This window comes from Hoplias malabaricus, chromosome 8 (genome assembly GCF_029633855.1).
Source record: "Hoplias malabaricus isolate fHopMal1 chromosome 8, fHopMal1.hap1, whole genome shotgun sequence".
NCBI classification, from domain to species: domain Eukaryota; kingdom Metazoa; phylum Chordata; class Actinopteri; order Characiformes; family Erythrinidae; genus Hoplias; species Hoplias malabaricus.
The window spans coordinates 20,857,605-20,885,154 of NC_089807.1; the positions used below are offsets into that span (position 1 = coordinate 20,857,605).

The following is a 27,550-nucleotide window of genomic DNA, read 5'->3' on the forward strand; positions in this document are numbered from 1 at the left end:
CGCCTTGCGCCCAATGATTCCAGGTAGGCTCTGGACCCACTGCGACCCTGAATTGGATAAGCAGTTACAGATAATGAATGAATGAAAAAAGGTTCTTAGGATTCTGCTGATAACACATATGTCCATATTGGGTACATTTCCAGAGACTAGTTCGCGCTCAAAAATGTGTGCGATTTCGCATATTATGCAAATTAGCTCAAAATCTAAGTAGGCGGAGCTTATGGGTTCTTGAGGCTTTTTTGTAGGGTCTGACCTGAGGAATCAGGGAAAAAGAGAATTTCGTGTCTACGCCACACGGGGCAGGAGATATAGGGAGCGACGCGTTCCGCTATAGCGCCACCGTCAGGCTGATCGGGCTGATTCTTTGCGCCTGAGTAGCGGGAGGGTTTACTACCAGTTGGCCAAACGACAAGTCTGTAGGACCTACGGTTTGGGCTGCCCATCGCGTTTCATCGGAGAAAAAGAAGAAGAAAAAAAAGAAAAAGAAGAAGAAAAATCGGAACAAAAACAATAGGGCTCCAGCACTTGCAGTACTTGAACCCCTAATAATACGAAAAATGTTCGCCCTCTTCTGTAACCACGGAATCGGTCAATCGGTTCCTCTAGTTGTGCTGAAGTCAGCCAGTCAGTTCGTTGACTCCTTGTGAGTCGGTTCTCGTCTCTTGGAGACCATCACACTGAGAGTGGAGAAGAAGGAGGACACAGACAGAGGAACGCTGCTCTCTAAAGAGCTGTCGACGGAGCTAATGGCAACTCAGGAGCAGCGGAATTCCACTTAAACCGTTGTTTTCTCTCTCCTGCCTGTGTTAACGGATTTGGGGGAATGAACAGAGCAGTTCCGGAGAGTCGTTTTCTTCTCGGGAGAGCGAGCTGGGAGTCTGACATCTTCCGACAGCTCCGATAGCCATCTTTTCACAGACAAAAGAGGACTGCGGAGCGGTAGACACACAGCGGAGGTAAGGACACACTCTCCGACCTATTTACAACACTTCAGCCGATAAACGTTCAGTTTCTCTTAACTGTGAAGCGGTTTGTGCGGTTTTGTTGTTGTTACCGGGGCCGTTAGCCTGTTAGCGGACGCCCCAGAGAGGGTGTAACGGAACGCGGGCGAAGAGTAGTGAGTTCCCAGCGGCTCTCCTGCGACTGAACCTCCATACTCACCGCTTAGGAGGAATATATACTCACACTGATATAACAGGACAGTAAGCTATATATAATTACTCGGTCTTATTCTCTCTCTCTCTCTCTATCTATCTATCTATCTATCTATCTATATATATATATATACACACACATGTGTGTGTATGTATGTATGTATGTGTGTGTGTGTGTGTGTGTGTGTGTGTGTGTATACACCAAAACGTGGCAAATTATATATTTCAAATAAAATCATATACTAATATTTCTATGGAATTTAGCTCTCTTTTCCCTCCTAAGCTTAGTTTAAACAACTTCTGGCACTTAAATAACAGTGCCATAAATCATAAATCTATTGTGTTGAAATCATTTCAATGTACAATATCCACTAACTGAATGGTATTAACTTCCTTAATTTAACTTAGATTAATTTTTTTAAACATGTATGTATGTATGTGTGTGTGTGTGTGTGTGTGTGTGTGTTTAATCACACTTTACTGGTCTCAGGAAGGACATAAAATCATGTGTGTTAAAATAAAGACAACCAGGCTTCTTGCAGTTTGGGCACAAACACTAAAATATCTGAATTGCACATCACACAGCCGAACAAGCAAATTTATAAATAAAAATATTTATTTATTTAAGATACATTTTTAGAGTTTATAAGTGAAAATGTATCATAAATCCATGTAAAGTTAATTTGTCTGTTACAGTTGCCTCCCTATCTTTTGCATTCAGGTCAGCTTGAAAAGATGTGAAGATCAACTAAGCCCCAGACAACGTAGATCAGTAACATAGGGATAGAAAAATCCTAAAGGTTTTATAACAGAACAAACAAGTCGGACAGTAACTCCCCATGTTATGGATTGAAGATAAGAAATTAATGGTGGGTGGTGGACAGGATGAATAGGGAGCAAGTGCCCTCTTACCACCCTTAAGCCTGATTCCACAGATTTTGTTCATACAGAGCGGTTAGTCCTTTCCCAAATGCCACATTAATTTTTCATGTTGGGTACACTTTTTTTTTTTTGCCTGTGCTTGCACTATTTGATCAAAATTCTGATAAAACTTAAGTAATGCAAGCCCTAATATGTTTCCTAACATTAGGTTTCGGTTACAAGGGCCAGGATACAGAGTTATCATTTATTTTTCATAAATAAAATTTACTTTAGCTGCAATTCTATCAGAGAACCCCAAGCTTGCAGTAGCTCTCCAGAAGTGTTACCAAAAACATCTCATTACATTAAAAAAAAAAAAAAAAAAAAAAAATAAATAAATAAATATATATAAAAGCCAGGCCAATCATCTGGACCCCATGAGGGTAGGCGTGCTGAGCATAGAGAACCAGCAAAGGAGTTTTTTGGGGTTTAACATGAAGCAGTGTTGCAGCAATCTTCCTGCGCTCCTCCATTTGGTCTTGCGGAGGTGAATCACCACAGCTACGTCCTTGGCCAGATCCTTTATTTTGCCATATGTGGGCTTTTTGTTGTAATTCTTCATCCTACGGAAATGACTCATCCTTCTCCACATTTTGTTTGTGACGATTCCATTGTTGTACTTTACAGTAATAGCTCAAATAGGTTGTTAGCCTTTTCTTTATAGGCAGTTTGTGTCACATTGGATATGAATCAAATATTTTATGAGACAACCAAGGGCTTTTGATTATTGTGTAGGTTTATAACACTGTGGACTGTGAAACAGTCACTAGTTGCTCTTAATAGTGTTTCTCTGGATGGGAAATGACAGCAGCAGCTCCTTCCTTTGAATCACATTCTCATTTTCCTTTGTTTAGTGTGCCATTTTATGCCCTTGTCATATCCATCTTCATACATACCTATACATCACCAGTGGTTTTTCATGAAACACTTGCACACAGTCTGCTGTTTCTAGCTATATGGAGATATAGTTAGCAGAAATAGATTTTGAAACAGCAAGTCTTGACCAATAACAATACCAATACAATTATATATTGAGTTTTGCAATATGCATTTTGTAGTTGAAATATATCATTCAAGATAAGCATCTAAACCTAGGCTGTCATGTCCAAACATCTCCAACACTACTACCCACAGGAAGAAACACAGTTAACAGCATGCTCTCAGAGAGTGTGTTTGTGTGTTTTTTTAATTTGGTAGGTTAGAACAATATATATAAATTAAAAAAGACATTATTTAATTTTATTATTATTTAGCCTCATTTTCTCCAAATTCAAAAATGGCATTCTCTGAACCCATAATATAATGATGGATTAGCTGGCACACATGCACAAATGTTTAAAGTGAACATTTGGACAAAAGGCACCCAGTAAGAAGCTTGCATGTAGGGCTGCACAATATATAATTTCAGCATTTTCAGAAATAATGTGTGCATGTGCCATGTGACATCACAGGGCATGCAATGTCACAATGTCAACATCTGTGGAATGTGCAGGCTTTAGATGCCCTGAAAGTTTTTGTAGATACTGAGATATCATAATCAAAATTTCAGAGGGGAGAAAAAAATCTATGCATAAGAAAACAGTGTGGATGGGGCTAGCATTGCATTTACTGTGCGGACATTTTATGCACCTAAGTTATTGACTATTACTATTATTATTTAAAATAAGTTATCTTCTCAATAAGCATGGTGCTTGTATAATCCCAATTCCAATGAAGTTGGGACGTTGTGTAAAACATAAATAAAAACAAAATACGATGATTTGCAAATCCTTTTCAACCTTTATTCAATTGAGTACACCACAAAGACAAGATATTTAATGTTCAAACGCATAAACCTTTATTGTTTTTTGTTTTTTTTCAAATATTCACTCGTTTTGAATTTGAGGCACACAACACATTCCAAAAGAGATGGGAAAAGACTGAGAAAGTTGAGGAATGCTCAAAAAACACCTGTTTGGAACATTCCACAGGTGAAGAGGTTAATTGGAAACAGGTGAGTGTCATGATTGTGTGAAAATGGAGCATCCCCGAAGGGCTCAGTCATTCACAAGCAAGAACGGGGCGAGGTTCATCACTTTGTGGACAACTGCGTGAGCAAATCTTTCAAAGGTTTAAGAACAATGTTTCTCAACATACAATTGCAAGGAATTTAGGGATTTCATCATATACAGTCCATAATATCATCAAAAGATTCAGAGAATCTGGAGAAATCTCTGCAAGTAAGTGGCAAGGCCAAAAACCAGCATTGAATGCCTGTGACCTTCAATCCCTCAGGTGGCACTGCATTAAAAACTGATATCATTCTGTAACAGATATTACAACATAGGCTCAGGAACACTTCAGAAAACCATATATCAATAACACCCAGAAATGCATCCGGCTTCTCTAGGCCCGAGCTCATCTGAGATGGACTGACGCAAAGTGGAAAAGTGTCCTGTGGTCTGACGTGTCCACATTTCACATTGTTTTTGGAAATCATGGACGTCGTGTCCTCTGGGCCTAAGAGGAAAAGGACTCTCCGGATTGTTTTCAGCGCAAAGTTCAAAAGCCAGAATCTCTGATGGTATGAGGGTGTGTTAGTGCCCACAGCATGTGTAACTTGCACATCTGTGAACGTCTTTTTCAGGGACGTCCCTGCTTATTTCAGCAAGACAATGCCAAGCCACATTCTGCTTGTGTTACAACAGTGTGGCTTCGTAGTAAAAGAGTGAGGGTACTAGACTGGCCTGTCTGCAGTCCAGACCTGTCACAAAATACGACAATGGAGACCCCAGACTGTTCAGCAACTGGAGTTGTACATCAAGCAAGAATGGGAAAGAATTCCATCTACAAAGCTTCAACTATTAGTGTCCTCAGTTCCCAGATGCTTATTGAGTGTTGTTAAAAGGAAAGGTTATGTAACACAGGGGTAAACATGGCCCTGTCCCAACTTTCTTGGAATGTGTTATAGGCCTCACATTCAAAATGAGTGAATTATTGCCAAAAAAAACTAATGTTTATCAGTTTGAACATTAAATATCTTGTCCTTGTAGTGTGTTCAATTGAATATTCACTAAAAAGGATTTGCAAATCATCATATTCTGTTTTTTTTATGTTTTAAACTTCATTTGAATTGGGGTTGTATACATTTATATATGAATGCAATAAATACAAAAAGATTAAATGGAGTAAATTACTTGCTCGTCTGTGAAAATTAGCCATCTCAGGATCTATCTTTTAGTCGTGTTAGGTGCTAAGATGTCTCCATTTCTAATACTTCACCAATATTTACTCTCATATTACTTAAATCTCTGATCATGGAGCTCTTTAGAAGGATGCTGAGGCTTTATAGGTCTGTTAGAAAGTAAAGATATCTCGGTTCGCTTGCTCACTTCCATGGCTGCAGAACACGCTGTGTTTATGTGCTATTTTGTTTTCATATTGTTTCATATTTGGATCACAAGCCAAAACACAATAAGGGTTCTGCACCAGAATGGCACTCCTCAAACTATATTGGCTAGAGCACTGCAGAGATGTCAGTGCTTCAAATTAACATGTTTCCTTAATATTTGATGACACATCCTGATCATTTTAAGAGGCAGTAAATGAATTACAATGGGTCATTCTCTTTTAAAGGCACAGGTGCTTTTGAACAGTGCTATTTAGACAGAGAGAATGGTGCTGTAGTGAATGATCCTTGTGGTATTTTACCAATGCGTTTCAAAAACATTTCATTAAAACTCCAGGGAACGCGTGGAAAAATAAGTAGAATATGTCCCCTTTCATACTTAAAGGAACATAAAGTAAGATTTGGAATTTTTAGAGCTGGCCCCGAATATTCAGCTGTTCGGATATTTGTTCATTAGGTAGGTATTCAGTTTTTTTATTTAGAGATTCTGGTATTTGAATTTTTGTATACATGTGGCTATCGATATCAGCAACTATCCACTCCGCCTGTGTTTAGGCTCTACAACGGTTTAAAAAAAAAAAAAAAAAAAAAAAAAGTGCTCCCCCAGCACTCCCCAGCCCGTTTTCAGCCTTGTCAAAATAAAAGTCCTGAATGAAGCCTAAAAGACCACCTCCACAAAGCTCTGGTTAACTTATGTACCCTTAGCCACACCGTATGTGCGAGTTAAATCAAATCAAATCAAATTTATTTATATAGCGCATTTCACAACTGATGTTGTCACAAAGCAGCTTCACAGAATTCCAGTAAGACAAAGATTTGACATGAAATGTAAAAACAAATGTAAAACCCTCAAGTGAGCAAGCCAGGGGCGACAGTGGCAAGGAAAAACTCCCCCAGCTGAGGAAGAAACCTTGGGAGGAACCAAGGCTCACAAGGGGTGACCCATCCTCCTCTGGTCAATCTACTGGTGATGATAGTTAGTAGTCCATGAGAACTTCATTGTAGGGACAGCTTCAAGGCACTTGGTGGTTGCTGGAGCATGGGCAGCTGGTCTGAAGCGTGGAGGAGGGTCTCGACTGTCATCCATCAGTGTCCAGACAGACAGGTGGGCAGTTGTTTACTCGGAAAAATGTAAAGGGATGGAATTAGTTTTGAACTGTTTTGTGTTTGTAAAGTAGAAAATATAAAAATTTCCAGAGTGTGGCTAATGACTCCGGCAGATCTGACTATGACAGCTTTAACTAAAAGGAGAGAACCAGGAGGACACACAGACACGGGAGCATCCTGAAACACTGGCATCCCTCCGCTCCACCGTCAACAAACCTGAGTGATCGCGAGAAGCGGCGGGACGACAGCACCAGCGTCTCAGTTTACTATAATTCCCTGTGTCCATGGACCCCCCGGATCTGCCGCCTTTATCTATGGGGGAGTATTAGCTACCAAAAGATAAACTAAACAAATGTGTTTTTAGCCTAGATTTGAAGATTGCGACTGTGTCTGAGTCCCGAACATTTTCTGGAAGATCATTCCAGAGTCTGGGGGCTTTATAAGAAAAGGCTCTTCCCCCAGCTGAGGCCTTCTGAATTCTGGGAACAATTAAAAATCCAGTATTCTGTGATCTGGAGTGAACGTGGAGGCTCATAATAGGAAATTGTATCTTGAAGATATTCAGGAGCAAGCCCATGTAGAGCTTTATATGTTAATAACAAAATTTTGTAGTCAATGCGGAATTTAACAGGCAGCCAATGAAGTGATGATAAAACTGGGCTGATATGTTCAAATTTTGTAGTTTTAGTGAGGACCCTAGCTGCAGCATTTTGAACTAGTTGAAGTTTTCTTAAATTGCTGCTGGTGCATCCTGACAGTAGTGCGTTACAGTCGTCAAGCCTTGAAGTAATAAAGGCATGTACTAATGTTTCTGCGTCCTGAAGGGATAAGGCATTTCTAATCTTAGCAATATTGCGAAGATGTAAAAAAGCTGTCCTAGTGATACTACCTATGTGTTGATCAAATGATAAATCCGGGTCAATTATGACACCAAGATTTTTGCTGCTGAACCAGGTTTAATTGGAGAGTCAGTGAGATTTAAAATTAAATCTGATAATTTATTTCTTGCCACTTTGGACCCAAAAGCAGGACCTCTGTTTTGTTGCTGTTTAGAAGGAGGAAGTTACGCAACATCCAGCCTTTCACGTCTTTTACACAGTCCTCTATTTTCTTTAATCTGTGTTTGTCATCGGGCTTGGCTGAAATATACAATTGTGTGTCATCTGCGTAACAGTGAAAGTTAATGTCATGGTTTCTTATAACTGTGCCTAGCAGTAACATGTATAATGTAAATAATAATGGTCCTAAAATAGAGCCTTGTGGAATTCCAAATCTTACTTTAGAATAATTTTAATTTAGATTGTTTACTTTTATGAATTGATAACGTTCCGTTAAGTAAGATTTGAACCATAATAGGGCTGTCCCTGTGATTCCAACCATGTTTTCTAACCTTTCTATGAGAATATTGTGGTCTGTTGTATCGAAGGAAGCACCAACAGGGATACGTGGCCTTGGTCAGAGGCAAGAAGAAGATCATTTGTTATCTTGACTAGAGCTGTCTCTGTACTATGATGTGGCCTGAATCCAGATTGGAATTTTTCATATATATGATTCTTATGTAGATATGAACTAAGTTGTTGGGCCACAGCTCTTTCTAAGATCTTGGACAGAAATGGCAAATTAGAAATAGGCCTGTAATTAGACAGTGTACTAGCATCAAGATTTGGTTTCTTGATCATAGGTTTAATAACTGCTAGTTTAAAAGCTTTGGGTACATGGCCCAGACTAAGGGATGAGTTTACTATGGTTAAAAGAGGATCAATAATAGCTGGTAGTACTTCTTTGAGCAACTTTGTGGGAATTGCATCAAGTGTGCAAGTTGTACAGTTTGCGGAGGTGACAATCTTCTCTAGTTCTAATTGTGGGAGTGGGTAAAAGGTTTCAAGTCTTTCTTTTACAGTTATATTATGTTTTATATCATTCACATCGGGTGGCAGCCAGGATGGATTTGATCCTGTGGCTTGAGTTTGTTGTCTAATATTCTCAATTTTATTATTAAAAAAGTCCATAAAATCTTTACTGGTGAGAGTTGCTGGAATTAGTTGTTCAGTACCTGCTTGATTTTTTGTAATTCTAGAAAACACACTAAACAGTGCTCTCGGATTATTTTTATTATTGGAGATCAGCGAGGCCAGATATGCTGAGCGAGCTTTAGTGAGGGCATTTCTATACTCTATAAGGCTGTCCTTCCAGGCAGAATGAAACACTTCAAGCTTGGCTGATCGCCATTTATCATTATAATTATCATTATACCATGGTGCGAGCTTTTTCTGTCTTATACTTTTATGTTTAAGTGGTGCTACCTTTTCTAAAGTAGATCGACAGGTATTTTCTAGGTAATCAGTTAGTACATCTAGGTCCATTGGGTCTGATGGAGTTGGAACTGGGGTCGATAGTTCTGGTAGGTTTTCTATAAATTGTAGGGCGGTAGATGGTTTTATTATACGCCTTGTAGAATAGCGAGGGTTCCTACATATATTATGGCTAAAACGTAGCTCATATGAAATTAAGTAATGATCGGAGATTGCTGAGGATTGCGGTAAGATATTAATTTTGTCAATGTTAAGACCTAGTGTCAGAACTAAGTCTAAAGTGTGGCTGCAGTAGTGTGTAGGCCCTGTTACATTTTGAGTAATACCAATAGAGTCTAAGATTGAGGTAAATGCCTTTTTTAGTGGGTCACTTTCCTTCTCAAAATGGATATTGAAATCTCCTACAATTATAACTTTATGATTGCACACCGCTAGGTTTGTAGCAAAATCGCTGAATTCTTTCAGAAATTCTAAGTAAGGCCCTGGTGGTCTGTAAATGTTGCATAATAAAAATGCGTCCTTTTTTGTGACCGGATTTGTAATAATAGTGGAGAGAACCTCAAAAGAAGAGAAGGTGTCACATTATTTAAGACTAATTTCTAGGGTATTTTGGTAAATTACACATACTCCACCTCCTTTGCCTGATATTCTTGGGCTATGTGCATAATTATAGCCTATGGGGTGGCTTCATTTAGTGCTAAATATTCATTTGGTCTAACCCAAGTTTCTGTGAGACAGAAAACATTGAATTTATGATCACTTATAGTATCATTTACGATGAGTGCTTTTGAGTTTAGTGATCTTATGTTGAGTAACCCAAATTTTAGTTCTGAGGTGTTGCTGCTAGGTGTTGTGTATGATTTAATATTGATTAGGTTGCTGAAACAGGCTGATTTTGTTTTTCTACTTTTACATTTAGTTCGGGGGAAAGACACAGTCTCAATACAGTTGAACCTGGGTGACGCCTCAAGACAGTTCGCAGACGGTCGGTTTAGACTGTCTGCCTGTGGCCTGGTCCCAGCTCTGTGATTGTCAGCAGCTATCTACACTACTCTGCTGACTAACTAAAAGACTATGTGCTATGCTGCAAGAAAGTAAGGCAGCACCCTCCCGCGTGGGGTGGATACCATCCCTACCTATAAGACCAGGCTTGCCCTCAAAACGAAACCAATTGTCTATAAAGCCCACTTGATTTTCGGAACACCACTTGGACATCCAGCAGTTTAACGCCCAAAGTCTGCTGTAAGCTTCGTCGCCACGCCGCATTGGTATGGGGCCAGAGTTAGAGAGCAATATAGTGGGAGCTGCAGCACAGACTTGGGATTTTAAAGCAGGCGTCCGACGCAGATTTTTTGAACGACAAACACCCCCCACAACACATACACACACAATATGCGCTGAAGTATGTGACTAAATACTCAAAGCCCTAAAAATGGTATTCGGGAAAGCCATAGTATTTTTGCTCCTGGGGTTCACCCTAGTGCAGTTTATTTTTGCAGCACTTATGAAAATAAAGGGGGAATGGAAGGTAGGAGAGTGGTTTCCTACCCTCCTCCAAATGTTATTTAGTGCAGTTTCTTGAGTGCTGAGCACAGAATAGCACTGACAGGCTCTGTTCTCTCTAAAACAGGTCAGTTGAGAATAACGTTCATTTGAAGATGTATTTTTAATGTAAAAATATTATGTAGTGTTCTTTTAATGTGTTTCATTATAATCTGACATGCTTCACGGCCACATATTTGGTGTCTCTTTTATTTTTTGTTTTGCAGTTTCTGATATTTTAGTCCAAAATCTCACAGCGTGACCACTGCTATAACACGTGTAAAACAACAAATATGTGGTGGCTTGAAATGATCAGTTATTTTCTCTCATTGTGGATTTACCACCAAAAAATCTTCACTACATATAATTGGGCCAAGATTTCCGCTATAGAATATTGTACAGTTTTAGAGCAATCAAAACACTGTTATATGCTGTTTCCTGCACAGTGTGTAGCAGGCATTAAAACATACTGAGGTTGCTTTTGATCAGTATATTAGTGTTATAAACTGCTTCTGAAGGGCAGTTAAGAGTATTGGAGCAGTATCCTAGAACATGCTAATAACAAATTCTGGTAATCACAATGTTTTGATGATGATAAAAATGCAGCTAACCATTCATCGACAGTTTTGTGTGTGTTCTTGAACATGTCACAACTGATATCACAAGATTTTTTTCAGAGAAATAATAGTAAAAAGGATTAATACGATAAAGCAGGGCAGAATTGCCTGTCTGTTTTAAAGGCTGTGTGGCATGGACAGTCATGGAGAAATTACTCATCATTTTATAATATTTTTAAGAAAATATCTTTGACCATGTAAGGGAAGTATTGCAGATTAATTTGTATGTGTCTTCATAATCTGTACAGTATGACTTTGAAAACATGGAAAAAACACTCAGTCCCTCCCTTGTGGAAAACCAGAGTTGTGCTTTGTTTGTTTTTGTGACCATGATTAGCAAAGTCAAGGAAAAAAAATATGCTAACTCACATGGAAAAAGCTTTGCTTCCAAAGATACATCTGATATTCTAGCACATTAGTGATGCATCTTGAGGGAAGAACAACAGAGGTTAGAGGGCTGTGTGAAATAAATGAGGACACAGAATGTGTCCTTTCATGTGTGTAGTATTAGATGATGTGAAATTTTTACATGAAAGCTTTATTGTTTTTTTTGTCATGTGGTCTATTTAAAATGGCTGATGTGTGATGTGCCCAGTGAGTGTGTCGAATATCAACTTTTTTGTTCAGGTTTAAATATTGCAGTGAATGGAATAATTGAATGTTCCATGTTTTTTTTTGTGCCGCACACCTCAAATGGATTTAAGGGGAAAGGAGATGAATGAAGTTGAATGTTTATGTGCTATTTTATTCTATGGATCTATTTATCCTCTGTTGTAATACAACCTAATTTTTACAACCCAAATTTCTTTTGTTCTCAGAAAAAAGGACCTAAATAGATACACTGAATAAAGTGGCTCATTTTGCATATATAGTCATTGTTTATTAACTGTTGACTCATTATATATCTGACTCTGTTGTGCTTACATAACACAATTATTTTTGAGAATTAGGCATTAAAATTAAGTTCGTAGTGTTAGACACTTAGACATTTAAATTCAGATTGCCGTATCCAGTTACACAACTGATCAGTTGTGCTATTGCTGCTGTTAAAGTGCATATGCATATGATTTACATATATATTTAAAGACTCCAATCTTAGAATCAGTTCAATTTAGAAAGAGAGTCTTCATGTACAGACAGGAAGTATTGCCACCATTCAGGAAGCGTTTTGGTAGACCTCATAAGATGTTTGTTACATCACTCTTAATTTAAACATGAAGTTGTTTGTAGTTAGTATGTTGAAAGTATCACAAGATTTTAATCTACCCTGAATAAGTGACAATATATTACATGGTACAAGCCTGATTCCAAGTTGGAACAGTAGCTGAAATGTTAATGAAAGCCATAAACAGTCATCAGGGGAATTAGTTTGGCCTGTTAATTGGAAACCGTTCAGAAATCCAGCATAAAATCATTTTTGACTTTTTATGTATGAATAAAACTCAGAGCTGATTTACATATGATATTTATCTGATTTTGTTTGTACTGCTGAGACCAAATTTCATTTTCTTTGACAAATATAGTAGGAATTGGTATTTCAGAAGATTTCCCCTTTTCTTGTCAAAATCTCTCATGCAAAAAGAGCAAAATTAGTCTTGAAAAATAATACAGCTGTTGCAGCTGATAATTTTTTTGCATAGAGTTATAGAGTAATCCCTCGCTACTTCACGGTTCATTTTTCGCTGATTTGCTACTTTGCGGGTTTTTTCAATGGCGCTTATGTCCGCTATATAGCGGATATTGGGGGAAAATCTAGGAAAACCGTGAAAGATGAATAGCCAAAATATTTCATTAAATCCATTAAAATTTCATAGACTAGGCCTGTAGGTGACAAAATATATCATTTACAAGCATTTCTTACGTACAATACGTGTATTGTTCATGTCCACATCCGAGTGAAATTTACTTGCGCTAAATCACAGCTTAGGAATTACTTTATCAAAGAAACTGGTAGTAGTTCCAGCTGAAAAACAAACACTAACTAACAGGGTCGGGCTGAATTTCAGTTTCATCTGTCATCATATGATTTGCAGTGTGAGGTGGTGATGGGTTGGGGGTTAATGCCCAATTAATGAACTGTCCAAGAAAGCAGAAAGGAAACAGACGTTCAGGTAGATTTCTGACGTCAGACATTTTGGTGGCTTTTCTTTCAGTTTGAACAATCCCCTGAGCCAAATTAACATTATTATTATTATATTGCTGAAAAACATTATAGAATGACTGTTTAATGCAATGGGTGGGTTGTTAACAGTACAGGGAGGGTTTTAAAAGTCAAAATACTCGTTAAATACATAAAAATCTTTCCTCTACTTCGCGGAAATTTGTTTTTTGTAGGTGGTCTTGGAACGCATCCGAAAAACGAGGGATCGTTGTATTATCCTAGCTATTTCAATCAAAACAGATATGTGAAGTTAGACAGCCCAGAGGGGTATTGCTGATGTGGCTTAAGGAGAAATAGTGAGTCATTCTGTTCAACATTAATAATCAATTTATTGTGAGTTTAAAGGATGCCTCTGTGTGAAATGGTATAGGTTATCTGACTGGTGTAGGTTTGCATATGGAAACACAACAAAACATGGAAAACATCTAGAGAAACTCCAAAGTGTCTGGTCCAGAGATGTCTTTCACACATGCAGTTCACAGCAGGAGATTTTCTGTCAGGCACACTCTCGCTGTGTGAAATGTAACACGTGTTTTAGGCATGGTGCAGCGCCTATGCAGCACATGCATGAAAACCTTTGGAACGTTCTCCACACCGTTCAGCTAATTCTGACATTACCTGGTGTATTTACTAGGGTGCTAGGAGTACAAAGTCTGGGTAATGTCTGGGACGAATGTTGTGGAGGGGCCCCATTCACATCTACAGCTTCTCGGGGTGAAAATATCTGGATCAGAAAACGTGGGATAAAAAGAGTTGTTGTGATTTTTTTGCTGTATCTTGCATAGATTGCATGCACTTTAGATTTGTCTTGTCTCAGTCTCAAAAACTGTGTTTATGTGAGAGTACGGGGCAGAGGTTAAACAGAACAAAACAAACACAAGTGCAGAAAAAGAAGAGTACTTATTAAAAACAGCAGAATAAGAATGGAGAAGAAAGAAAAACAAGCAATAATTCCTAAAAACCAGAGCTTCTGCTACTTATTTGTAACTCTTGGGCTCTTGTGAGGAATTGAGCTGTGGCTCATTCTCATTTAAAAACTGGTTGTTTCAGGGCTGTGTAGATGGGGAAAACAGTGCTGTGTTTTTTTTTTATCCTTGTGATATCAAAGCATGTCTCTGACAGCTCATCAAGAATTTTTTTTAACTTGTGGAAAGGGATATGTCTCCTTTCAGTCTAAGCGTACTTAATTAGTCTTCGAAATTGAAATTAGTCTTTAGTGTAATTATAATGAAATTTAACACTGAGATAAATGGATACAATGGGATCTGAGTTGAAGACTTCGGTCTGTTTATTATTGATACCTTAAAGAACATGGTTTGTTTTTCAGCTGAAAATGAGCTGAAAAGTTTTTGTTTCACTTTTGGGTTTTGCAAGCTAACTTAATTTATTGTTAATTAGCTTTACCTCTCTGGATCCACTGTGCATATTGTTCCCTTTAATACATTATGTTATACGCTGGGGGCAGAGCTGTAAACAGACCTGTGTCCTGGAAGATGTTATTTTTCAATTTGTCTCCATATAACTGGGTAAAGGAGAAGGATTCATATGTGGTCAAGTGTTTGCATAAGTTGTGCAACATGACCACAGTGGTTCAGATAAGGTCAGAAATACCTCAGTGGAAAAAAGGAGAAGAGAAACTTTTCATCGTTTGAATAGGAGCTTAAACAGTCAAGAAAAAAGAACAGACTTGTATTGTAGTCTCTCTGCATGTGTGTTCCCTCTCTGTGCCTACTCAACCCCCCCCCCAAAAATCAGTATTTCTTCCTAGCGTATGTCTGCTACCATGACAGGGAAAGTTCTTAGTCAGGTCCAGACTGGCTCAGTAATACATTACATACCAGCAGATCAGCTGGGACTAGAGATCCTCAGGTTCATTTATAGCTGTGGCCTTGTACCTCTACATATCTGCCTGGTGACTCCATGCTCACTGTCTGGCTCTACCAGCCACTGATGTGATCTTAATTACACAAATGTCATAACAAACACACACAGATACACACTTACATGCACACGCACACTGTACTCCTGTAGTCACCCTTACTGTGGGTACTCATTCTTAACATGCTTTACACACCCACCTTGTCCAGTTACCAACCCCACATTGCATGTGCAACTTGAAGCCAGAAATACCACCATGACACATTCTATTCACAGTTAAGTGCTTGTAATTATTTTGACATGAACAGTATTTAACTTGCATATCCCTAAATACTTTTCAAGATATAACATAACCAAAGTAATTACAGAAAAATACAGATCTTTCAACATCCCCAATTTATGTAACAGGCCATATTTGTAATAGCTAATTCTGTCATTCTCTTTATCCAACAGGTCCTAGTCTGCAGTCTATGAAGAAAGTGGGGAAAATGTGGAGCAATCTCAGAAACAGATATCACACTCTCTTTCACACCAGCGGCTCAGAGGCTAGCATTTGTAGCCTAGACATGGATCGTTTCCACTGTGTGGTGGACTTGAGCCAGGGACCCCACACCACTGAGCCCCAGACAGCACGGGACTCTGCTACTTCACAGGTACCCCTGGTAGGTGGGGGACGCCGGGCCCACAACTGTGTGGCAGATATTCCCCAGATTGTGGAGATCACAGTTGACAAAGACAGCGAGGATGTACGGAGGGTCCCACTTATGCGTAGGGATTCCTACTCACGGCATGCTCCTTGGGGAGGTAAAAAGAAGCACTCCTGCTCCACTAAAACTCAGAGCTCACTGGAGGCCGACAGGCGGACAGGGCGTTCAAGAGGAGGGGCAAACAGGCGGGAGCATTGCTATGGGACCAGTTCCATCCAGGAAACGAGCGATTCTGGAGAACTGGGAGGTGGACGGAGCTTAAGTGTCCGCTCGGTGCGGCAGCGACTAAAGGACACTGTAGGCTTGTGCCTTCCTTTGCCAACGCCCCGCCGACACCAGTCGGCCAAGAGCCAGGTGACATCCAAGCGCAAGATCCACCTAACAGAACTGATGCTGGAGACATGCCCATTTCCGGCAGGTTCCGATCTAGCCAACAAGTGGCATCTCATCAAGCAGCACACAGCACCGGTCAGCCCACATTCCTCCACAGCGCTGCTAGATGTTTTTGACCCCTTGCGTCCCTCCCCAGAAGATGAAGAGGAGAGGCTTCGCGAACGGCGTAGACTCAGTATAGAGGAAGGTGTTGACCCACCTCCAAATGCGCAAATACACACACTGGAAGCCACTGCCCAGAGATCTGCCCTCTACAAACTGGGACCAAAGATGGCTCCTGGTTCCATTGAAGGAGCTGGGGAGGTCAGGAGCATGGGTGCTGGAGCTTCTTTTTCAGGGGGGTTTTCTGGGATAGTGGCACAGGTTGGGGCGAGTATGACGATGCCGCCCCTGGCTGCTGACTGTGACTCTGAGGAGGATTCGACTACTCTGTGCTTACAAGCACGGAGGACTAAGCAAAGGCACGCCTCTGGGGATGGGCACTCCTCTAGGCAATCAGGACCCTGGAAGGTTCACACACAGATTGACTTTATCCATTGCTTGGTGCCTGATCTGCTGGCCATCACAGCACTTCCCTGTTATTGGGGGGTGATGGATCGCTACCAAGCAGAGGCACTGTTGGACGGCAGACCAGAGGGTACCTTCCTTCTTCGTGACTCTGCCCAGGAGGACTACTTATTTTCTGTTAGCTTCCGCCGTTACAACCGTTCGTTGCATGCACGCATTGAACAGTGGAACCACAACTTTAGCTTTGATGCGCATGATCCCTGTGTCTTCCACTCCTCTACAGTCACAGGTTTGCTGGAGCACTACAAAGACCCAAGCGCCTGTATGTTCTTTGAGCCGCTGCTTACAGCTCCCCTACACAGAACATTTCCTTTTAGCCTACAACATCTGGCACGGTCCGCCATCTGCAGTCAGACTACTTATGATGGCATCAGTGCTCTGCCATTGCCACCAGCCTTGCAGGACTTCCTCAAGGAGTATCACTACAAACAGAAAGTACGTGTTCGCTGGCTTGAGAGAGAGCTGCCACTCAAGGTCAAGTGAAATCCGGCTCTGTGCCTGAGAAGCATAAGCTGTGGAGGAAGGAGACTCTCAGCTCTGGATGACATCATCCCTCATTGAGATGGATTTAGGCATGTGTAAAAGGGGATGATCTGGACTGCCAATATTCAGTTATTTTAGTTAATACTTCACATGGAAAAGCGCATTGCTAATAACCAATATGCTACCTGGCAAGCATGTTTTTATGTGTTGAACAGGTTTGAATTGGAATGGTTTCTTCCTCTCTGCTTAGTTTCTCTACCACATCTGCTTAAGCCTGTCTGCTAAACCGCCTGCACAACCCTGCATCCTCTCTGCAATTAAACTCAGTTGGAGCAAGAAATCTTTTCATACAAATTAGTCCCAGATATTTACTCAAAAAATGGACAGGGTTAATTTTAAATCTTTAAAATACTGAATAGTTTTAAACCGTTTTAAAGTGTGCCACTTAAGGCTACATGCAACTTCCTTGAAAACTAATATTTACAAATGTATTATATGATTTATCTGTTATAATAGCCAGTTTACCAGCAATAATTCAAATTAGTGTATCCTCTTCTGTATCATTTGTCATAAGGCAGTTAGAACTATGAATACTGGGCAGGGTCACAGTTAAATATGCACTTTTCTGCCCTGAACTCTTTTAAGGCACAAATTAACTGCATGAGTAGGAGGAAACTGCCAGGTAGAGACAGTGATTATTTTCTGTTACCTACCAGCTACACAGACAAGTCTTTTCCACAGGAAATACACTGACTTAGTTGACCATGTGCCATATAATAGATAGGTTTGTTGTCTAAAATTGGCTTCCAAAGCAACTCCCAGCGCAGTTACTACTTAAGTTTGCTGTTATGTTCTTTTTTTGAGTGAGGATCTCAACTGAAAAACACTGGCACTTTATCATTTGAGTTGTCTAAAAGATACATGGACTAAATATATTCAGTATCAGATTATGGTAGAATTATTGATATTTTGTTACTTCATCCCATGGGTTCATGTTTATAGCTTGCTGCCATTGTCTTCTCCCATTCAGGACATAATTCAGTGGTCTATGTTTAATGCTCTGTTGCTATTTTTGAATATGATATTGTCTAGTCAGTTATTATTAAGTCATATTTCACAAAACGTGTTGGTTTTCTGGGTTTTCATGTTAAGCTTAAAACAGAAATGCCTATTTTTCCTTCCTTAAAATAAGTATTCCTGAGTAGAATGTGGTATCAGGGAGGGTCTCTGGCTTGGTTCAGTGTTTTTCTTGATGATAGGTGTGAGTTGGAAAAGGGGCAGGTGAAACATGCCATTTTAGAGGTGGGCAGAATCATTGCATTTTAAAGAAAATAGACCAGAATGGTGAATCAGCATATGAACTTTCAAGGAAAATTAAGAAGTCAATTTTGATTTCAGGTTAAGTCCTGTACAATTACCTCACTTACTACTTCACTGTAGACAGAACATGATCAGAGATGCCGTTTATATACTTGTTTAAGTACTGATGTCCTGTTTTATCAAAGGTGGTTATTTCCACTTGTGTTGCACTTTTATCCATTGTGAAGCATATTGCTTCCTGTGTCATTTTTGTGTGCACTAAACAATGAGATTCCTTTAACACTGTAAGAAAAAAAAAAGAATGGGTTAGCAGAATTAATCATATAACCTAAGATGACATATGCTGAATTTACTGGTATGAATATTTCAAGATTTTATTGTCATTGCACATAGTACAACGAAATTGAGCATATTTTGGTATTGGACGAATAAAGGCCAACTTAAATTCAAGTCTTCAACTTAATGTCATAGGTTGGAATATCATATTAATATGGAAACTGCTCAGGTCCACTCATTTTATGCATATTACAATGGATGTTGTTCAGTGCTTGCATTTTATAGGTTCACTGACCAAAGGTGTCTGTCTGTATCAGTTTACCTGTATTAGTGGTGATTTCTTCCATTTCCTCCTAACCTTTATCATATTTTGTGTTAAATGAACAATAGCAAGTAAATGTCAGTAAAATTGCACCGTTGCGACTGAAATAGTCTGCAAGAAACTAGTTTATTGATAAAGACAGTAGTCCTTTCTTCTCCCTCTTTAGTTTAGAAAATGTTTTGAATGACTGAAGATAATGGCCCCACAGAAAAAGATCTGTCCGCCTCGTGATCTGTGTGCAGATGAAAATTACATGTTTGTAGGTTTAGAAGGTGTGAGAATTTTTTTAGGTTCTAAGAATTTTCATTTTTAGAAGCTGTGTCCTGCTCACTGGCACCCACTTAAGTCAGGCATACGCTGCAATTTTACACCCGATTTTGTTGTCACACACTAACTAACAGGGTCGGGCTGAATTTCAGTTTCATCTGTCATCATATGATTTGCAGTGTGAGGTGGTGATGGGTTAGGGGCTAATGCTCAATTAATGAACTGTCCAAGAAAGCAGAAAGTAAACAGACGTTCAGGTAGATTTCTGACGTCAGACATTTTGGTGGCTTTTCTTTCAGTTTGAACAAACCCCTGAGCCAAATTAACATTTATTATTATTATTATATTTAATTGAGCAGCTCCTAAACTAAACAGTAGCACAAAGGCTATTGCATGTTTTTAATCAAAGAGTCGAAGGCTAATTACCTAAAATAACTTTTCACAAAAACAAGCTGAGACTGTGATGCAAGTGCAAACTTTGAAGGTTCAGTTCCCTTTGCAAAAGGGACAAAGTGTATTGTCCACTTCAGGACCAGATGTGTCTTATCTTTTATTCTAGGAACTACAGTGCTCAGCGTAGCAGAAGTCATAAGTGCAGTACTGTTTTGAATGGAGAGGCTGCCAACAGGCAGAAACATCTTCATTTCAAACAAAGTGCGAGCACCAGTGTTCCATTGTGTCATTTGGACCAGTTAGTTTTGTGCAGCGAGAGAATATGATGAAGGAGCATTGGCCATACTTGATAGACAGTCCAAACCCTGCACTCTGACTTGTCATCCAAGCATAGGATTGCTGAAATAACAGACTATGCCTGTCCTTGGGTCTTTCTGTGCTACTACACCTCAAATGAGTCTCTCTTGGCAGAGTTAAACCAAGCCCTGCCTTACAGGCTCTAATCACTGGCTATATTTACTAAGCTAGCCTCTAAATTTACCACCTACTAAAATGGCCAGTCTGTGTTTCTTGATAGGTTTTATAAGAATATAGAGAAGGCATTTTTTTTTCTTCCTCCCCAGTCTGACCACATCCTCAGCATCACCCTCATATTCGGATATGCAGAGCTGAAAGCAGAATTTCTGTTGTTTATGTAGTCTGCTTGGCCTCAGAGTTTGGGTGCATTGCTAAAGTTAGCGTTAGCACGAGGCTAACACAAGGCTTCATTGAGACGTTTTGAGTGCTCTGGTGTCTTGCTGTGGGCAGTTGGGTTGAGGTAAAAACCTCTGTTGGTCATTATTTGGTTAAGCCTTGAGAGAATAAGTTTTAAGGGGCCTACAGCCTTTGTGGATTTTTGTGCACTTCTCCTGCCATTCAGGCATTGTTAGGCACGTTTGAAACCGAGAATCTTTCAGCCATGGCAACAGAGAATAAAGCAGTCTTTTCTTGAGACTCTTTTGTACTGTGCCTCATAAATTTGATCTTGAGTTGTGGGGTTTCCTGAAAAAAAAATGGTTAGTATGATCTGGAAATAGCCTCTCTGTACTGGGGAGTCTGAGCTTCTTCCTGCACTTTGTTCCCCATGGGAAATGGCATGTGTCGGGTTTTGCATTACCACATGTTACCTTTATGAACGTTAAACAGACCTTGTGCCAAGAGTTCAGTGGAAAAGCTCTAGGCTGGTTTTGTTCACTGGGGGAAAAATGATTTAAACACAAACGATGCTCATTTTTTAAATAAAGAAACAAAATATTAGCTTATGCTTTATGTAAATGATTTTAAACAAGTATTGGGAATTAACTATTGGATTTATGAGCATCAGTGCTGAACGTTTTCTCAAATATAAAGCTGAACACTTTCAATCAGCCCACCCTACTTATGCCCTTAGATTAACTTCAGTTTGACTTGAAGGCTACGTGTTATGCTCTGGCCTTATGGACTTTGGATTTGTATTTTAGAATTAGTGTCAAGGCGAGGACTGTATAATACTTTTATGCAAACATAGTAACAGAATCATTGTTATTTTTTACATAAACCATATCCCTGATATGCAATGAGTGTGATGTAACCATGGTTGCTATACTGTCACTTTAATGCTGTACATGCACATTTGTTGCTATATGAATGCAGGCACCTTGATGACAGGGCTTGACAATGATGGGGACTAATGGTTGTCATTCTGCATCCCACACGGTCTTATAAGACCTATCGCAACATCCTCCCCACTGCTACACGCTGACGAGCTTTCATCAGACAAATACAGCCTAACTCTAATTGTTTCTCCGTTCCTTTTGTTCATCCTCTTATTCCATCAGCAGACATCAAGATAAAATGGGATGTTTAAATGATAAAGATGTTTGCATTTCAAAAACTGTATTTAAACCTTGCCCTCCTCTCATTTTTCTTTTTTCTTTCTTTTTGTAATCCTTCAACTTTCCTACTTTTGCCTTCACCATCAACGTCATGTTCATTTTGAAAACCAATGGATACAATGCTTGTAGTTGTCACTCTTGGTGCTTTGCGAATGCTTCATTGTCTTAATATTACAAATAAAATTGTTAAGTGTATTCCTTACCATGAAAAGGCCCCACATTTATTGACTTGAATATCTGAACTGCATTTGTTTCTGTATTAAGGGCTGTTTAAATGTTTAGTTTTGGGTTTGTTGTCCTTTTAAGGCCAGACAAGCCAAAGCAGTTCTAGCTGGGTTTTTTGTGTAATTGGTTCTGATGTGCAGTTAAGACTGCTTTATACCAGGAAGGCAACTGGGTTGGTCTCGGACAGCTTCTGGTTTATGGAAAAGTTCATTGGCTGGCTTTAGACCCAGCATTTTTATTGTGTCCCTCTGAAATGAGGTATAAATTGTATGTGGGTTATCAGTTTCGCAATCACATCCAGAGCTGATGAATAATTGATGCTTTGCTTTCAACCTGCAGATATGTATGAGACAAGTTTATTCAGCTTGTCAGGGTTTTGGGAAGGCTTTCAGCAGCTCCCATTCACATTCTTTGGAAAATGACATGATTAGGACAGAGCCTTCCTTATCATTCTTGTAATTTTGCATGCTGCAGTAATAGGCAAACTCTGTTTATTTAATTTTTTATTACTTCATAACTTATTTCTTAATGCATGTTTATGTTATATTTAGTTTATTGCTAATACTATTGAATTATTTGGAGGGGAAAATCTCTAATTGATTGTTTTTTTTTTTTGGATAATACTATTGTGATTTAAATTTCATTTGGATTTTCTCAAATTAAGGTTCAAGTTGGCTGTTCCTCCAAGTGGAATTTATGAGTTAGCTATGAGCTCAGCATGTCCCTTGTTGTTTGCCATTGGGCACATTTGATTTGAAACTTTATCTGCTTTGTGGAGTTCCCTCAGACTTTTTTTATAATCATAAAAGCCAAGAAGAGCCAAGTGGTCAGTTGTGGTTGTCATGTCCACAGCACAGTAATTAGCCACCTCTAATTGATCAAACTCTGTTATATAGAAGCCTATTGTCCCAATGATATTGGTCTTAAAATGTAGGCTATAATCAAAATTGTGATCCAAATTTTTCCAATTGTGACTTTTAAAATGATATAGATTTCAGTTCTGTTTACTAAGGCACCTCTCATGAATAAAACCGTGTAAAATGTCTTAACTACTAAACAAGGTGGTATGGCAAATTCAAACTGATAGCTGAGATAGGAATTGATAACTAATTAATAAACACATTTAACCTCCAAATAACTTAATTTAGCTTCAAGTTGACACTGAAAAACATGGTACTTTTAATTTGCTAAATAAATAAATAATAGTGAATTAAATGCCTGGCATTTAAGACTTCAATAATCACACACAGTTTTACACAAGATTACATTTATTGTAGAAATCAGCAAGACAAACAGCCCCCTTGGTTGATTTTGCGGACTGTATTAACAGAGCGTACCATGCTAAATGGGTGAATCAGTTTACATTCTGTCCCAGTTATGAAAGGCCTGTCTTTCATTCAGAGTGGTCAGAGGGTGGATCCTCTTCAGTATTCCTCTCTTTCTTTTCACCATCCAAATATCCCCTCACACACACACAGAGAATAGGCCAACTCACCCTGACTACACATGCGCACACACACCATAGCATATCGTCCTGAACTGCTGCAGGATGGGAGATAGAGAGACCTAGAGGGAGAAAGACAGCCTGCTGCTGCTCGCTTTGGATGGCCTCCAAGTCTGTGGCAGGAAAATGAGAGAGATGACCTCTCGCTCACCTCGTCCTCACGGAAACGCATGCGCACGCACTCAAGCCTCCATCTATATTTCATGGCAGAAATATATCCCCCAGACAGTGCTTTACAGTCAGTGTGGAAGACTGCAGGCCAAAGCAGGGAGGAGGAGGAGGGGGCAGGGCCTATTTCAGCTTCCAGTGCGCCAACTTGAACACCCTGGCCAAGAACAACACAGCCATCAGCATCACGCCATCATCTGAAGAAATGTGCCTCACTCCCAACACTGCAGGAGGAATGCATTAACATGAGACTTCTGTAGAAACATGGAGAGCAAACACTGGGGAGAAGAAGACAGTAGCACCAGGTTTGACAGTGCAAACAGCCATGCAACACCGTCAGAACAATGCATTACACTTAGCACATGCACTCAGTCGAAAAGCATATCAAATCCCAGTATTAAACATTACGTAGTGTCATACAAACATCGACATTTGATACAGCAGAATAAATATCACTCTAAAATGTATCTACGCCATGTCTAGCTAAGTACTGTGAGCTGCTTTTAAGTTAGAAGGTTTTTGTTATTATTTTATAGCTATTATCAGTTATTGTCATGCAACGTCTTGTTTTTATTTTTCCTTTTCTTTTTCATTGTGTTAAATTGCATGGAGAATAATCTCAAAATTATTGGTCTTATGTTCATTTGTATGAAATCTTAATGTTACGTAACTAATCCCCACCTAGGTTCCCCATCTTTTAGGAGTTTGGTGTGTTCTCCCTGTTTCTGCATGGGTTTCCTCTCGCAATCCAATAACACGCAAGATGTTGTGTGAAATGTTCCATACGTTTAGTCCCTGATCACGATGGAGTGACTATTGAAGATGAATTAATGTATGAATAAATATTATATATTTAAAGGCAAAAAATAATCACTGCTGTGCTAAATACACACACAAAAACAACCTTAGCCCCCTAAGGTTTTTGCATTATTGAGTATATATTCTCCTGTATTACCCCTTACTTTCAGTACTCCACCGCTCCCTTCATTTCTCACCAAATTACGCCACATACTTTACAATACAGTAGGGATTATTAATGAAATGTTTTATAAGTTCTTATTTTGCTTTCATTTTTATTTGATTTACTTAAAAGGCATCTGGTTTCAATGATCAGAAATCTCACTCCTCCCCCACCGCCCATTTCTTTCGGTCTCCGTTCTTTTCTCCATCTCTCTCAGTGTACTGTATCATTGTTGTTTGGCTGGCCTTGCTGTAAACTCTGGGCCTGCGAGAGCTCTGTTCTCTCTCACCTCTTGCCTGCCTTCAGCCGCCACTGGAAACTTTTCTTCAGCCCTAATGCTGGCACAGGGCTCTGACTCTATACACACGTGTTTATGACAAAATCCTTCCCTTTTAGCCTCTCCCTCTCTCCTTCACTTCCTCTCTGCCTCCCTCTGGGACCTGGCAAGCCGGTATTTAATTTCAGTTCTCTTCCCCAAAAGAGAAGGATTCTACAGGCCTGTAATGGTGTGTGTGTGTGTGTCTGAAAAAGGCCATTTTGTGAAGCTCTGCAGTGAACCTGACATGAGCCTATGATAAAGAGGAGTTCATCCTATGGGGCTTTTTTTTTTTTTAAGCTGCCAATATATAAGGCTTTTTGGCCATAGAAAAACCTTCTTTGGTTTCCTTGGAGCCTTTCAGAGGCAGGTTCTCACTCTAAATAAGATATGTGACATATTTAAAAAAAAAATGTCTGTAAAGAATCTCTAACAATGACATGAATGAAATGTGTGTCCAAGCCAGGACTCATTTATACTCTTTAAATACTGATCGCTGAAGGCATGTAAGCATATAGGCCTAGATTGGGCCCTATGAGGTGCTGGATACTTTTAGATTTTCTGTTCCACATTCATTGTTCCAGTCGTTGAGATGAGTCTCTAAGCTGGGACTGCGTGTGCCCTGTGATGAAACTGGTATAGGTCCCAGGGTGGAGGACTCCATTGTTTATGTGCACCAAGTGACAAAGCTCTTCTGGGAGCAACTACGAGAACTTCGGTGTTAAAAGCGTTGGCTAGAGTTGAAAAACACATGCTTCATTAAGCCCTCAGTGGGTCATTTTATTGCTTTTGTTAACCACATGTAAACCCATCTATCAGTTAGAAAAATATATATGGGTTTTCTGTGGCATTCCTGACACTGGGTGCTTTTCTGTAATCTTTTAGCCCTGTGGTACTTTGCAGCATTTGAGGATAGATTAAATTTCAAAAATCTCAAAGACTGTTTATTTATTTATTTACAGAAACACTATGTATATAGTGAATGGTCAAAAGCATAGGCCGAGCCATTTTTGGAAATCCGTGATGTCAGCATAAAATTTCCTTTCCATTCATACATTTACATTCGATAAGTCCTATAGGTGTAGCATTCAGTGGTCGGCATAATGCATGACCGGTCATTAGCATTAGCATTGAGAGAGTTCAGGACTGACTGGAGCTGCAGAGTACAGTTTGAATCGCGAGGCTGATCAAGCAGTGTGATTGCAGAGCCGAGAACAGAGGAATCCGCCTGTGGTTTTTCTCTCCGTGTGCTCTTTCCCAGAAAGATGAATCAGAGTGGAGTGACCGCTGAGTGGCCCAGGCTCCTTTCATCCCTGTCTTAAATCTCCCAGAGCACTGAAGGGGGTCCAGGACTAAACCATCTCACGCTCCCAGGGCGATCCACTAGGCCGTCTGACTCACACAGCTGTTGGGGTAGCCCCTGCCAACATTGTAGCTCAGGGGACTGAACTTGGGACTCCAAGGCACAATCATACCATCTTCAATCCTCAAATTTATAAGGTGCATGAAATGGATACATGCTCATTCTGTGTGTTACATGTCAAAATGGCCTTGGCATTTAGACATGTATTCCTGCACTGAAATTAATTCAGAATCAATCCAGGATTTTTTGGGAGTTTCCTGTGTGTGTGTGTGTGTGTGTGTGTGTGTGTGTGTGTGCGCATGTTCAATTCAAGTGGGTGATACAAGGATGCACAGACTTCTCATATGTTAGCACTACCTTAACCTGTGTATATTTAAATCAAGTGGATCATGGGTTATCACAGTGGATCACCCACCAATCTGGCCACTGATCCAAACATCAGGCAGGGCACACATTTTACATCAGATGACCTTCCTCCCCATCTCACTGGCATCTGGGACTGGCACCAGAAGTACACAAGCACAGCCCCAGTGGCTGGGTAACAGAGGTAAAGAGAAAAAAACAAACTCCACACAGTGACCCAAAGCATGGTTGGAACCCAGACACCCATGCTCCCAGGAAAAAAAGTGATACAAATTTACACAATTTTTCTTCCAGTATGTTCAAACTGCTACATTATACAGGAGGAGTCCCCATACACCAGTCGATCAGCCAATGAACATGTGTCAGAACAACAAGAGATAAAATCATAATAGGAAATGAATGGTAATTTGCTAACTGCAAAAGTAAAACTGAAAGCATAACATTTAACTCTTTCAGGACAGAAATGTTCAATTTGAAATTACTGTTATCAATTTATAACACGTTCCATTCTGTGAGGCCCACGACTCAACAAATGTTTGTTGACTTACTGTTAACGTCTTGCTTCTAAACTCATAAATGTCTCTGGATTGCCATCACATCTCATCTCATTTGATTTCATTCAGTGTATTATTTTACACAACCTACGTAGGCTATTGGGCAGTAACCCTCATCCAGGACCTCATCTACTGTACTGCAGTTTAAGTTTAACCTTGCCTTTTCTAACAGAGTTGCATCTGATTCTATCATTGTAGGACTACTGGAGCAGAAGAAACGGTCTCCAGGACAAGGGTTGGTTGCTTCTGGCATAGGCATAGCCAGAGTTTCTACAACTTTCATAAAGTAATGAAGGACCTGGGTGTGTTGAGTTAAATATAAACATTTCCTCCAATAAAACCTAATTACATTAAAGTATGCATTATAAAAATGCC

General features: G+C 39.7%; 1 protein-coding gene across 1 annotated transcript; it reads left to right on the forward strand.

The window, feature by feature from the left end:
• The first annotated feature begins 660 nt into the window (after positions 1–660).
• Positions 661–21,918, forward strand: socs5b (suppressor of cytokine signaling 5b). Its single transcript, XM_066678629.1, has 2 exons — positions 661–956; positions 15,534–21,918. Exon 2 carries the CDS (start codon positions 15,551–15,553, stop codon positions 17,228–17,230), a length of 1,680 nt encoding a protein of 559 aa, XP_066534726.1. The 5' UTR covers positions 661–956; positions 15,534–15,550; the 3' UTR covers positions 17,231–21,918.
• Positions 21,919–27,550: the final 5,632 nt, after the last annotated feature.